This window comes from Solea senegalensis, linkage group LG3 (assembly GCF_019176455.1).
Source record: "Solea senegalensis isolate Sse05_10M linkage group LG3, IFAPA_SoseM_1, whole genome shotgun sequence".
In the NCBI taxonomy this organism is placed as follows: Eukaryota; Metazoa; Chordata; class Actinopteri; order Pleuronectiformes; family Soleidae; genus Solea; species Solea senegalensis.
In genome coordinates, this window is record NC_058023.1 from 835,599 (window position 1) to 849,211 (window position 13,613).

Sequence of the window (13,613 nt, forward strand, 5' to 3'; positions counted from 1 at the left end):
TCACTTTCCGACCTGTTAACGCGTGGAAGAAACTACGTAGCAACCGTAGCAACCGTAGCTTCTTGAAAATAAAAACAATATGGCTTCAGACAAAACCCAGAGGATTCAAAATGGCTGCTCTGAAACCAGTGTGGTGATGTCGCCGTGTGACGACACCTGCGATGACATCATCTGGGTTATTTCCTCGTTCTCCCTGAGCTTGCATGACTCAGCGCTTTCGTGATTTGGCTTAAAAGCAACACAAGGTCAAGAAGTAAAACTGTGTGAGACTTCATGGCAAAAACATCTCAGGTATGAAGACTCAGAAATTAAATTTATCAACCTCCGGGTTTTCAGGTTTTAGAATCACTAAAACACGTATGATGTTTTTAGTTATTATTATTCTTGTTGTTTTTTTTAAAATCAGACTGATTCTGATGATTGATAAATCATCTGGTGTATGGCTTTCGTCTCTTCCTGACATCTCTACTTCTCTGAACTCTGTCTTTACTTCCTGACGCACGCACACACACACACACACACAAAAACACGGTTGATCTTTGTGCACACCCCCACATTCACACATATTTGAAAGGCTGCAGCGACAGACACACACACACACTAGCTTGCTTGCTTTCAGTTTTAGCGACACAGCTGTTCACAGATCACAGCAGAGGTAATTACTGACGTGCTTTTAATCTGTTTAATGTGTGTTTAACATGTTTTTGTAACGTGTGAAGATAACATGTTTTTGTAACGTGTGTTTAACATGTTTTGTAATGTGTTTAACATGTTTTTGTAACGCATGTTTAACATGTAACATGTTAACGTGTTTTTGTAACGTGTGTTTAACATGTCTTTGTAACGCAAGTTTAACATGTTTTTGTAACGTGTGTTTAACATGTTTTTGTAACGCGTGTTTAACATGTTTTTATAACGTCTTTTAAAGACTCAGTTAATAAAATCTACGTCAGTTTAAGTCTACGACATTGACATCAAATGTTACGTCTTCATCTCACTGTTAGACAGACTTTTCCAACAGGAAACTGAAGTTTGTAAACCGCTCACTCTCCCGCACCAAACCCCATGGAGAAAATCAGTGATTTTAGCTCCCAGGACCCAGGAGCTGCTGGTCTACTGCTGCCTCGTGTGGTCACTTTGAGGTTTGGTGTGGAAGAGCCTCAGGCCTTTACAGCACATGATGTTGGTTTTCCACATTCAGCGTTTCAAACAGGAAACGTGAGCTCACATGGTTTTACTCAGACCACTGTCAGCAAAAATGAAAGAAAGAAACCAAACCAAGGCCACGGTTGCCACGGTAACAATGAATGCCAGGAAGCTCATTTGCGATTAAAACATTATAACGTGTTGGTGGCTAACATGAATTTTTGTGTCTGTGTGCAAGATGGAGTTTGCTTGCAGCCATGTGGTTTGTAACTGGACGTCAGATGGAGCAGGTGAGCACTTTAACATCCCATAATATTTACATGAATTAAAAAATATATAACTTGATTTATAATCTAGGACTGTGCTATGCTTATTTCAAAATAAAAGCCTCTCTGGCTAACGCACTCTAATGAACTTCTTACTCTTTCAGCATGGACAGATGTTCGTGTTGTTAAAAACAAGTCTGACAGAGAGACTGTTGACGGTGAGACACACACACACGCACACACACACACACACACACACACCAGTGCTTCTTCCTGTTATTTCACTGCAGCACTCTTGAGAACATTTTCAGAAAAACATCTTTTTAATATTGACCTTTATATGTGTGTGTGTGTGTGGGGGGGGGCACGCTTGCAAATGCAGAGACAAAGAATCGCAGCGACAGATTAATTGAGCGAGGGAAAGTCCACACATTCATTTAAATCATGCAAAATAAAAAAGTGCTGTGTATATGCACAGAGAATAAAAAGATGTTATCTTGACAAAAAGTTTCAAATTAGGTCAAAACGAAAGTTCTGCGTGACAAAGCGAAGGAAAGAACGAGTTTTTGTCATGACAAAAACATGACTTGGAAAATGAAAGTAGCGTTATTAAAAAAATAAAATTAAATAAAATGAGGCTTTCATTTGCCAAAAAACTTATAATTGACAAAAAAACATTATTAAATGTTATGAAAAATTAAAGTAGCATTATTTAAAAAAGTGGGTTAGGTTACAAAGTATTTTAGTTGTCTCAAAAAATAATTTTTGTATATATATAAAGTTCTCATGTTGGTTTTGGGGGCGGAGCTTTGTTTTTGTTAGTCAAATGTGAATTTTCTTTGACAAACTTGACACTTTTATAAAAATGTGTGTTTCCTTTTGTCAGGTCAGTCTCCTCCTCCTCCTCCTCCTCCTCCTCGCCGCCTTAAAAAACCTCGTCCTTTGTCCCTCCCTCTGCCACCTCTCCCCTCCCTACAGCCTCCCCTCTGCCCCCCACCTGTCCCACCCAGAGGTGAGTCTCCTCCTCCTCCTACTCTTCCTCCTCCTCCTCCTCTCTGTCTTGTTCACGCCTTCCTTCATCACGTGTCAGCAGCAGGGAGGAGAGACGGAGAAGGAAGCAGAGCGAACGCAAACGTCAACGTCGTGTCCATCAGTGTGGGGACACTGGTTAATATCAGCCAAGGTGAGACACACACACTTATAAACAGAAGCTTGTGTGTGTGTGTCCTCACCATAGTGTAAACTAACACACTGTTGTGGTGTCTCAGGTGTGGAGACGACTCGGAGCCCGGTGCATTGTGGGAAATGTAGTGCAGTCTGGTCGTGTCTGAGCTCCATGCAGCAGAATGTGAGCGAACACTCATTCATGCGTTTATTCTCCTCAACATCATTGTGGTTTTTGATCTTTTATGTCGGTCCAATCAAATCAAATCATTCAAAAAAAACAACTTTAATATTTAGTGATAAAAGTTATAGAAGAAAAAGGTCGTTTAAAGGTCAAACATCAGAGCATGTGTACAGAGCAAGTAATTGTTGAATGAAATGAGCCGAGCGTGCGTGTGTTGCGTTTCCTGTCGTGCAGCTGTGGGCGTGTGAGTTCTGCGGCTGTGTGAACGGCGTGGACGACGCGCCGCGCGTCAGTCACAGAGCGTCCGCGCGCAGCGACGATGTTTACCTGCACGACCAGAGCGACGACGACTACCAGAACCTGGAGGACACGCTGGTCGTCTTCTGTGTGGACGTCTCTGGCAGCATGAGCGTCACTACAGCGGTAAAACAATTCATTTATCGTTAGTATTTCTGGAACGTTAGAAGTGACAATCTCACTGTTAGACAGACTTTTCTAGCAGGAAACTCAGGTTTGTAAAAGCACATCAAACCTCATAGAGAAAATCAGTGATTTTAGTTTGCGGGGGACACAGGAGCTGCTGGTCTACTGCTGCCTCGTGTGGGAGATTTTATACAGTATCCAAACAAACAAGTGTCACATTGACACCGTTTAAACACAGGGATATTGTGTGTTATTATCTTAAATCATTTTTGATAATCTTTAATAATCTAATCCTCAGGTCACGTCCGGCAGCAGGTTTACGGCTCATGTTTCCAGACTGGAGGTGAGGAACGTCACCGTGAAGACGACTGTCACGCTGACGTGCAGCTGTTTTTTTTAAACGTTTTGTTGCTTTTTCACAGGGTATCCAGGACGCCCTGCAGGGGGTGCTGTCGTCCCTGCTGCAGCATTCACCCCGCAGGAGAGTGGCACTGGTGACTTTCAGTGACGAGGTAAAAGAACTCAATTAGCTAGGGCTAACGATTATTTGCATCATGGCAACTAGAAAATATTCACATTTAAGAAGGTGAAAAATCACTGAAACTAGAAAATATTCATATTTAAGAAGCTGACAAATCACTGAAAGTAGAAAATATTCACATTTAAGGTGAAAAATCACAGAAATTAGAAAATATTCACATTTAAGAAGCTGAGAAATCACAGAAACTAGACAATAATAACATTTAAGAAGGTGAAAAATCACTGAAACTAGAAAATAATCAAAGAGAAATGAAGTATTACCACAGAAAAATAACTACATGTGTGGTATTGGGCATGGCGTCGGTGCCACAGATTGAAACATGCTACTGTTTTTGTTTTTCACGTCTTCAAAAGGATGTGAAAAACAAAAAGTATCGACTCATCGCTGTCAACGACTTCCTGTTGTTTTTTCGTGTACAGTAAAATGAGCAGATTTAACCGCAGGAAGGTTTTCATCAAAAATATACAAACATTACATCTCTGATGTCATATCTAACCTTCCTGTCATTGCTTGTGTGACAGGTCGTCATATATGGAGACGGCACTAATGCTCCTCTCACTCTCAGAGACTGGGCATTGGTCGACTATGACCATATATGGGAACAGGGCGTGGCTTACAGCGTCCCTCACTGTATCGCTGAGACGTACGAACAATTATTGCAAAGCGTTAAAGAGTTAAGTGACGACATTTAAACTTTTACATCTTTAACTTTTAATATTTTCAATTCAGCTCCTTTTTGTTACTGAATTTACAGTTTTCATTTCTGTTTTTGTGGTTTTATGAGAATTTTTCTGAGGGAAAAAACATTTTTATCTGAATTTATAGGATACTTTTTCTGTTTATGTGAGAATTATTTTCAGGGGAAAAAAAAAAATCAGATTTTTCTGAATGTATGAGAAATTCTTGTTTTGCGAATTTTTTCAGATACATTTTTCCAAATATATGGGAAATTGTTTTTGGAAATACTTTTTTTTTTCCAAATCATTCAAAATCTGTTCTTCTGAATATATGAGATCATTTTTCGGATATAATTATTTTGTCAAATCAGTTTTTGGCAATTCATGAGATACATTTCTATTTTCTATTCTGTTTTCCTAAAACTAGATAATTTTTTTCTAGCCAGAGCCTGTTTTTTTTATCTAATTGATTCAGAAAAACATTCAGAGTCAATTTTTGTTTTTGAAGTGAATAAAACGTGTGTGTGTGTGTGTGTGTGTGTGTGTGTTGTGCAGCCTCAGAGAACAGGGTGCTACGTGTCTAGGTCCCGCGGTGTTAGCGTCAGTCGCCATGGCGTCAAAGTACCCCGGGTCGAAGGTGAGGGAGGATTTCACATGTGAATTTTCGGATAAATTAATGTAAATTGTACAAAGACGTTGATAACAACGGATTTATTAAGATGTTACTGAACTAATGAACTGACAGTGACAGCACTTTAGTGAAATAATCTCATTCCTGCTGTTGTTGTTTTCAGGTGATTGTGTGCACTGACGGCAGAGCCAACATTGGCCTGGGTGAGATGGAACAGACATTCTCTCCGTCGTCTTCTCCACTCACCACGTATTTCTACAAACAGTTGGCTCGTCAGGCTGTGAAGAACGGGTGACTACACACACACACACACGTCTCTAATCTCTTAAAATTTAAAGTTAAAATTGAAATAATCCACATAAACCCGAGTTGTGACAGTAAAATCTTTTTATGCTTTTTCTGCCGACTCTTCGTTATCCAAAAAGGCCACGAGAATAGTCCGCGATCGTAAACCGAACGGTGAATTTTTTTAAACTTAACCACTCACACACACACGGCCTTTGTCTCTTTCTAGAGTCATAATCTCAGTGATGACTTTTGAAGGGACAGACTGTCGTCTGGCCGACATCGGACGATTAGCCGACACCACGGGTGGACGGGTGAGACGTGATCACACTTTACCCGCAGAGTCGTTAGTGTCAGCTGTAAAATAACCTCACGGTCACTAACGTTCATCTGCTGCACAGGTCAACATCGTGACCATCGGCACCATCGCATCAGAGATCCAGTTAGCCTCCGTGGACAACGTGCTCGCGACGGGAGTCACGGCAACGCTGATCGCTTGTGACGGCATGTGAGTGACTCGTCCATGTTGTTGTTGTTGTCGTGCTTATTTTTAAGTCTCACATCGACGCCGTCGTCCTCTTTCTTCATTTATTTACGTTCATTAATAAACACAGAGTTGGTTTCTTTTTTTAAATCATCTTTTCTCTGCAGGTATTTTCCTTACGAGGAGGAAAACAGACACAAACTTGTGAGAGAGATCGGGAACGTGACCAAAGGACTGGAAATGACTTTTCAATTTGCAGTCAAACCAGAGTTCATGGAGGGTGAAAAGACACACACACACACACACACAAAGCAAAGAAAATTGTGTTAGTTTATGTACGTTGTGGGGACTGTGACCTGGCAGTGAACTGTGGGGACGTCCAACAGAAACAGAATTTCTACATTTAATTCTGTTTTTTGTTTCAGTTTTTCTCCAAAGGAACTCAGTCCCGTTCCAACTTCAGCTGAGCTTCAAAACTAGAGACCAACAAAGAGTCACTCGCGTCATCACCGAGCAGCGACCAGTTACCAGCAGCAGGTAAAACTCACGCAAAACACAAAGCAAAGGTACATTTGACTCTGCCTCACTTTACAAATTAGTTCAAATCACGACTTCTCCGTCCGTCCTCAGTGAGATGTGGGACAGTACGTTTAACCTGGCGGTGCTCGGCGTTCACTGCGCTCAGCTCTGTGCATCTCTGACCATGGACGGTCGAGTGCAGGAAGCACAGCGGCAAATACGAGCTCAGCGAGACCTGCTTCAACAAATCAGGTATGAGGTGTTTGATCCAGGTCCAGAGCTGCTCACTGCTCATCTACACAGCTGATATCTGCCGACGTCCTTGTAACATTTCTTGAGATATTACTACTTTTACTTCTAAAACTTAAGTACATTTAATATCAGAAAATGACTTTTGATACTTAAGTAAAGTAAATGTCATATACTTTAAGACTTTTACTTAAGTAATATTATTCTACCAAAGTCATTTTCTGGTAACATACTTCATACTTACCCAAGTATCACTGTAAGGTACTTTATACACAGACTGTACACAAACAGTTGTTTTCGGTGTCACTGAATCTACTGTATTATTGACGGCTCACCCTCATTTACCGTTACGTTGTCCTTACGTGGACAAAAGAAAGGCCAATGAAAACAAATAAAACCATGACTTTGCACTTTTAAAATGTCAAACAGTGACAACGCGAATAGCTACAGGGCTTTAAAAAAAACCTGATTCACTGAACATGAATAATAACTATATTTCATGGTTGTTTTAGGTTAAGTTATAAAAGTGAAAATTGAAAAACTTTTGCAGTCCCGTTAGAGCCCACCAGGGGGCGGTCTTCGTGTATTTGGGATATCATGATTGGTAACACACTCACACCTCATTCTACTCCACAGCCAGAACAGACCCGTCCAGAAGCAGGAAAGTATCTATGGCAATTGGATGGACACCATGACGACAATCTGTTATGACATTGCCTCAGAGTCCCAGGTAACCGAGAACAAAACACATAACATGTGTTATTTGTAACGTTTAAAAAAAAAAGGGTCCATAGTCGAGCTTGTGTTTCTCCTGCAGACGCTCTCTGATGAAGCAGCTGAGGTTGTGTACCACATGAAGAGAGCCAGCAGTGTCAACAACAACAACAAAGGTCTGAGAGAAAGAAGCCTGTGACGAAGGAAAACGCCCTGAAAGAAGGAATATATCCGTCATCCAGAACTTACAAGTTGCCACATGATTGTAAAACTAACTGGTGTGACTTAGTATTATTATTATTATTATTATTATTATACATTTACAGACCACGAGTGGCCAAAGACAGGAACACAGTGGTGACATGGTGGTGACAGAGCGGGAATCAGAAGCTGTTTTATATTTATTCATTACTTCTATCTTATCGTAAGTCAGTTGTCATTGAAAATGAAAGAATGAACAGTATTATTTGTTTTCTCATGCTGAATAAACTTCCTCCCGCCTTTTTATCGACATGACAATAGAATAATTTACTCGCATAAATTTGATTAAGAACAATCTTTTTACACAATTTCATTATCCTGTTTTTTGTTAGCACACAGCACTGCCTGCTCAATGTCAGTGTTAGCCTGACTACGCTAACACATATCATGCTAATATGGTGTTAAACCGAAGTATGACATGGTCACTGTTAACAAGTTAGTGTTAGCATAGTCAGACTAACAGTTATATGGTATATGAAAGTGTTAGCACACAGGGATACTTGCTAAATGTCAGTGCGAGCCTGATTATACGAACACAACTCATGCTAACAGTAATATGGTACTAAATCTCAGTGTTAGCATAGTCCCTGATGAAAAAGCATTGGTCCTAAAATGTTAGCTTACTCCATTAGCAGCATTGTAAAAGAACACGTCTCATAACAAAATGTTCACGTAAGCTGTTCTGTTTGGGGACAAGAAGTCGCCTGGGTCACGTTATCTCGCCGCAGCGGTAACACATCATTAACCCAAAGGAATGAAAAAAATTTTGCAAAATATGACAGAGAGTTTTCTGCCCCAGAACAAGCGTTTCACGGACGATGGCGATGAGAAAATAAAAGAAATAATTAAAGAATTAATTTTAAAAAATGCTTATAAAGCCATTTTTGGTAAAAAACATTTTATAAAAAAAATTTTATGTTTAGGTTGGTGCGGTTCTGTCATGACTGAAGAAAATAAATGATTTGAACATTTGTTCCCATCGAAGAAAATGCAGTTTCACCATTTTATTTAAAAATATCGACTTCAGAGAGAGACAGTGGACCTTTGACCTACTTTGTGTGCACTGTGTGTGTGTGTGTGTGTGTGTCTTTGCTGTAACCAGTCCTGCTGCACTGACCTGACTAACAGACAGAAAAGTAGGCGTGGTACTTTTTGTTCGTCTACAGTAAATGAAAACCACACACACACACACACACACACGAGTGATCAAACTGATCAGGACACACAGTATTGATACGTTTTGGATTTGCCTGGATCCATTTTCAGCACGCCAACCGTCTCGCCTGCTGCTAAGGTATCAGCTTTAACTCTTTACGCCTGTTTTCAACAATATCTCAGGATTCTAATTAATATTTTATAACAACAGAAGAGCGACAGACACTACTAGTGTATACACTACACTACGTGTCATTAAACGTCCAAAATATGCCAAAGAACCAGGGATAAGGAAGTATTTCATTTGACGTACTCGTGTGTCGAGTATTTTCCTTCTGCAGTTTCACGTGTTCACGTCCAATGTTTTCATTAACAGGTGTTAATGGGTGTTAACAGTTTCACGTGTTCACATCCAATGTTTTCATTAACAGGTGTGAAGCGATTATTTGTGCCGAGTCCTGCAAACATTTTGCCGTCACGTTAGTGAAGCTCGAGGATGCAGAGGAATTCGGGTTTTCCGTTAATCTACGAGAGGAGAAAGGACTTTTTCACAGTTAACTTTTAAATTTTTTTACCTGTGAAAAAACCTATTAAGCCATTTTTTTGTGAAATGTTTGCATTTTTTTTTTTTTTACGTTTTGTGGAGCTAAAGCTCTATGCGTTGGTTCTAAGTTGGTTTATTGTTTATTGAATGAAATAAACGTTGCCGCATGTACGTGATGTTTCGCCACACAATGTGGCTCAACTTCATTCCTGACATTTCCTGACCATCGTAATCTGATTTGAAGCGGCAGCAGAAAATATGTGTGTGTGTGTGTGTGTTATATAAATAATGTGTCCGTGTGTCTCCGCCTCCTGTTTTAAAACAAAATAAATAATACCTTGAATATTTGCTTATCGTCCTTTTTTTTATCTCAGCGTCAGGAGATAAACAGCTTATGTAACTGCGTCGTCTTATCATATCTTATTATAACTCAAGTATCGGTAGAAGCTCATTTTCCCATCGACTTCCATTCATGCGTCCAGCAGAGTCGCCCCCTGGTGGCGATTCAGTATATTTTTTACTTTTACCACATGGGCGTCCTCCGAACCAGAAGACGACATCCATGTTTTATGTCACGGTACACGTGGACGGACGAGGACGAGCAGAGATCGAGCGTAAAGTTTGTTGACGTTTTTTATCGTGTCTCCTCTGACAGGATGTCCTTATTCGGCAGCTTCCTGTCGGACGAGCAGTTCCAGTGCTCCATCTGCCTCGAGGTCTTCACCAACCCGTCGTCGACACCGTGTGGCCACAGCTTCTGTATGAACTGCATCAGCAGATACTGGGACACAGCCAAGGTCAGTCTGTCTCTGTTACCTTCTGTCCTTCCTTCCTTCCTTCCTTCCTCCTGTGTCTTTTCCTTTGTTTCTTTAGTTTTACTTTCCTCCTTCCAAACCTTTTTTCCTTCCTTACCCTTGATTTCTGCTGCTTTCCTTCCTTCCTTGCCTCCTTCCCACTTCCATTCCTTCCTTTGTTTCTAATTTGTCTCTGTACCTTTCCTTCCTTCATTCGTTCGTTCCTTATATACTTTCTTCCTTCCTCCCCCCATGTCTTTTCCTTTCTTCCTTTGTTTCTTTCCCCAACCTTTTTTTTCCTCAATTTCTCGATCCTTTCCTGGTTTCCTTTGTTTCTGTAGCGTTCCTTCATTCCAATGCCCCCTTTTTCCTTCCTTACCATTGATTTCTGTAGCTTTCCTTCCTCCCATGCTTCCGTTCCTTCCTTTGGTTTCCTTCCATCCTTCTTACCCCCTTTACGGTTTTTCTGTTTCTTCTCTTGCTTCTCTAACTCCCTTCCTTCCTTCCTTTATCTTTAAGAGAAGGAACATTCAAAACATTTACTCTCCCTCACTCTCTCTCTCTCTATCAGGTGTGTCAGTGTCCTCTGTGTAAGAAAACCTTCCAGAAGCGTCCAGATCTCCAGATCAACAGGACACTGCGAGAGATCACAGAGCAGTTCAGATCCATGAAGGGGGGAGGAGGAGGAGGAGGAGGAGTGGTGAGGGTGGAGAAGAAGAGAGGAGGAAAAGGAGGAGGAGATGGAGCGGCACCTGACGAGTTATTTCATGAACTGAGGAAGAAACTTCCCCGAGCTTTGCCGACACCGTCACCACTGACGTTAAACTACGACGCTGAGCCACAGCGTGAGACGCGATTCCTCCTCTGAACTCACTGAACTCACGTTAACGTGGAAAAAAGAACTTAAGAGTAAAATGAGTTGAATAAAAACATTAAAATTCTCTCTCTCTCTCTGTATCTGCCGCAGACAATGACGCTGTCTCTTCACCGCTGGGTTCTTCGTTGCCAAACAGCAGTCCGCTCTCCGCTCTAAGCTCCGCCCTCTCGCCTCATCACCCCGCCGCCCCGCCCTCCCGCTCCAGCAGCCGGCGAAGGTTCACAGTGAGCGGCGCGGCGAGTAGCCTGAGCCTCTCTGTCTGTGACGTTCACAACAGAGGCCTGATGGTACGTTGAGGTCTTTCTGACACAGTCAGTGTGGTATAAAATCTACGTCAGTTTAAGTCTACAATATCTATGTCACATGTTCACGTCTTTATCTCACTGTCAGACTCACTTTTCCAATAGTTTGTAAAGCACTCAGCGCAATCAGTGATTTTAGCTCACAGGGACACAGGAGCTGCTGGTCTACTGCTGCCTCGTGTGGTCACTTTGTGTCACTGAGGTAAACCTGAGTGAACGATCTTTAAAGCCGAACTCACTAGAAGACATTGGAACTTAGTGATGGAGGCAGCAGTGGATCAACAACTCCTGTGTGCTGTGATGTTAAAATCACTGGTTTTCTCTATGGGGTTTGGTGTGGGAGAGTGAGTGGTTTATAAACTTCAGTTTCCTGTTGGAGAAGTCTATCTAAAGACGTGAACATGTCCTTAAGATATCGTAGACCTAGATTTTATGACACAAGTTGTTTGTTAAGTGGCTAAAATCTGTTTGTAAACCACTCACTCTCCCACACCAAACCCCATAGAGAAAACAACTGATTTTAACATCACAGCACACAGGAGTTGTTGATCCACTGCTGCTTCCATCCCTAAGTTAAAATGTCTTATTTTGTCAATTTGGCATTAAAAATCCTTTGTTATAATTGAAATCAGTGACACAAAGTGACCACACGAGGCAGCAGCAGACCTGCAGCTCCTATGTCCCTGTGAGTTAAAATCACTGATTTTCTCTATGGGGTTTGGTGTGGGAGAGTGAGTGGTTTAACAAACGTCAGTTTCCTGTTGGAAAGGTCCGTCTAACAGTGAGATAAAGACGTGAACATGTGAAGTAGATATTGTAGACGTTTTTTTTTGTGACATCACTTCCTCTCTCTCGGTCATGACAGATTTACTGTAGGACAGACAGAGTTTGTATTTGTCCAGACTGTGAGCTCGAGCGTCACCAGGATCACGACACGGTGTCTATTGAAGACGAATGGAGGGAAACAAAGGTACGAACACTAAACACGACGGGAGACGGCAAACAGGCGACCTGATGACTGGACTCAACCACCTGTGTGTGTGTGTGTGTGTGTGTGTGTGTGTGTGTGACAGTCACAGCTCAGTGCGTCGGAGCAGGAGATCCAGGAGATGATCAGACAGAGGATCAACAAGATGGAGGAGATCAGAACGTCAGTGAGTGAACTGGAGGTGAGGAGGTGTGGAGGAACCTGTCGGTCCTGCTCTCATCCATTCATCATCATCATCGTCGTCTACATAATCATGACAACAACAATGTACAGAGGCTTTACTTTAACTTTTTAACCACATCTGTGAACATAAACACCCAGGGTTTTTATTCTTTATTTTTTTTCCCCCGCCAAATTTTTCATTTTAGTTCTGTGATTTTGCACAACTTTCACAAATTTAACCTTATTCCTAAAAAAATAAATATTCAGGTTTGGAGCTTTATTTAAAAATATTCCTTTATTAACTTAAACATTTTTACTTTTGGGATAATACCCACATTTCTGGGGAAGTGACCAATAAAGCTTTGGTTGCATTTGCAACTTTTTCGGGTTCCACGTAATTGTTGCTCCTCCCCCAACACACAACTTCATTCCATAACTTTGATTATTTATATATATATATATATGTAAATTTACCAGGAGTTTAAAGTCACATTTATAAGATTTTGACAAGTGACTCCCCCATTTGTACGGTGTTTTTAATGTTTTTTAGGTTTTATTAATGCAGCTAAAAGCTAAAAATTCATCTTGAAGGATCAAACACACCTTTTCTTTCCTCAAAATTGAAAAGAAATTAACAAATGTTTTCATTCCATAATGGGAGAAATTTATTGGGAAAAGCTTGAGATTATTCTTAAAGAAACATGTCTCATTTTACTCGATTTTCCCGGGGTTTTTACGATAAGTTTCTAAGATTCAGGTTATTCCTCGGTTTGTGCGCTTCCAGCAGACATTTTAACAGTTTTGCAGTAACGCCTTCTTAATGCAGCTGAAAAAAGAGAGAGAACCTTACTTTGAAAGCGTGTCTCGAAGGATCCGTCGTCTCCTCACGCGTTTTCTCTCCTCAGTCGGCGGTGGAGCGAGAGACGGCGGGAAGCGTCTGCCTCTTCTCCGCTCTGGTCTCCGCCGTGGAGCGATCCCAGGCGGAGCTGATGGAGGTGATGGAGCTGAGCCGGCGAGCGGCCGCGCACCAGGCCGACGCCATGATCCGACAGCTGGAGCAGGAGGTGGAGGAGCTGCGGCGCAGAGAGAAGGCCCTCGCCAAACTCGCGCAGTCCGACGACCACGGTCACTGCGTCCAGGTCGGTGAGAATCTCAGCACGGAATCTCAGCATTCCTGGAGTCCTCCAGCATCATTTCAGTCTTCTTTCTTTTTCTTTTCTGCCAGACGTTCCCCACGCTCTCCAGTC

At 41.6% G+C, this 13,613-nt stretch overlaps 2 protein-coding genes across 4 annotated transcripts in view; both read left to right on the top strand.

The window, feature by feature from the left end:
* Positions 1-536: 536 nt before the first annotated feature.
* si:dkey-9k7.3 (circularly permutated Ras protein 1) lies at positions 537-7,788 on the top strand. Of its 3 annotated transcripts, none has more exons than XM_044020401.1 (19): positions 537-655; positions 1,385-1,436; positions 1,577-1,630; positions 2,299-2,424; positions 2,503-2,595; positions 2,681-2,760; positions 2,995-3,183; positions 3,482-3,526; positions 3,606-3,695; positions 4,246-4,397; positions 4,957-5,038; positions 5,196-5,323; positions 5,547-5,631; positions 5,719-5,825; positions 5,969-6,081; positions 6,227-6,338; positions 6,432-6,572; positions 7,206-7,299; positions 7,387-7,788. In XM_044020401.1, exons 2-19 carry the CDS (start codon positions 1,385-1,387, stop codon positions 7,480-7,482), a joined length of 1,839 nt encoding a protein of 612 aa, XP_043876336.1. In that variant the 5' UTR covers positions 537-655; the 3' UTR covers positions 7,483-7,788. The 3 variants fall into 3 exon arrangements, with proteins under 3 accessions (XP_043876336.1, XP_043876334.1, XP_043876335.1); XM_044020399.1 differs by lacking the exon at positions 537-655 and adding an exon at positions 1,114-1,297; XM_044020400.1 differs by lacking the exon at positions 537-655 and adding an exon at positions 1,114-1,297 and having other exon boundaries at positions 2,506-2,595.
* Positions 7,789-8,620: 832 nt separating this feature from the next.
* Positions 8,621-13,613, top strand: part of LOC122765909 (E3 ubiquitin-protein ligase TRIM39) — a 9,344-nt gene continuing 4,351 nt past the window's right edge. The window contains exons 1-8 of the mRNA XM_044020398.1: positions 8,621-8,838; positions 9,899-10,040; positions 10,609-10,882; positions 11,005-11,201; positions 12,082-12,186; positions 12,290-12,385; positions 13,272-13,505; positions 13,592-13,613. The exon at positions 13,592-13,613 is cut by the window's right edge and continues 126 nt beyond it. Of these exons, the coding sequence (XP_043876333.1) occupies positions 8,714-8,838; positions 9,899-10,040; positions 10,609-10,882; positions 11,005-11,201; positions 12,082-12,186; positions 12,290-12,385; positions 13,272-13,505; positions 13,592-13,613 (1,195 nt within the window). The 5' untranslated portion in view covers positions 8,621-8,713. The remainder of the gene's footprint in view (positions 8,839-9,898; positions 10,041-10,608; positions 10,883-11,004; positions 11,202-12,081; positions 12,187-12,289; positions 12,386-13,271; positions 13,506-13,591) is intronic.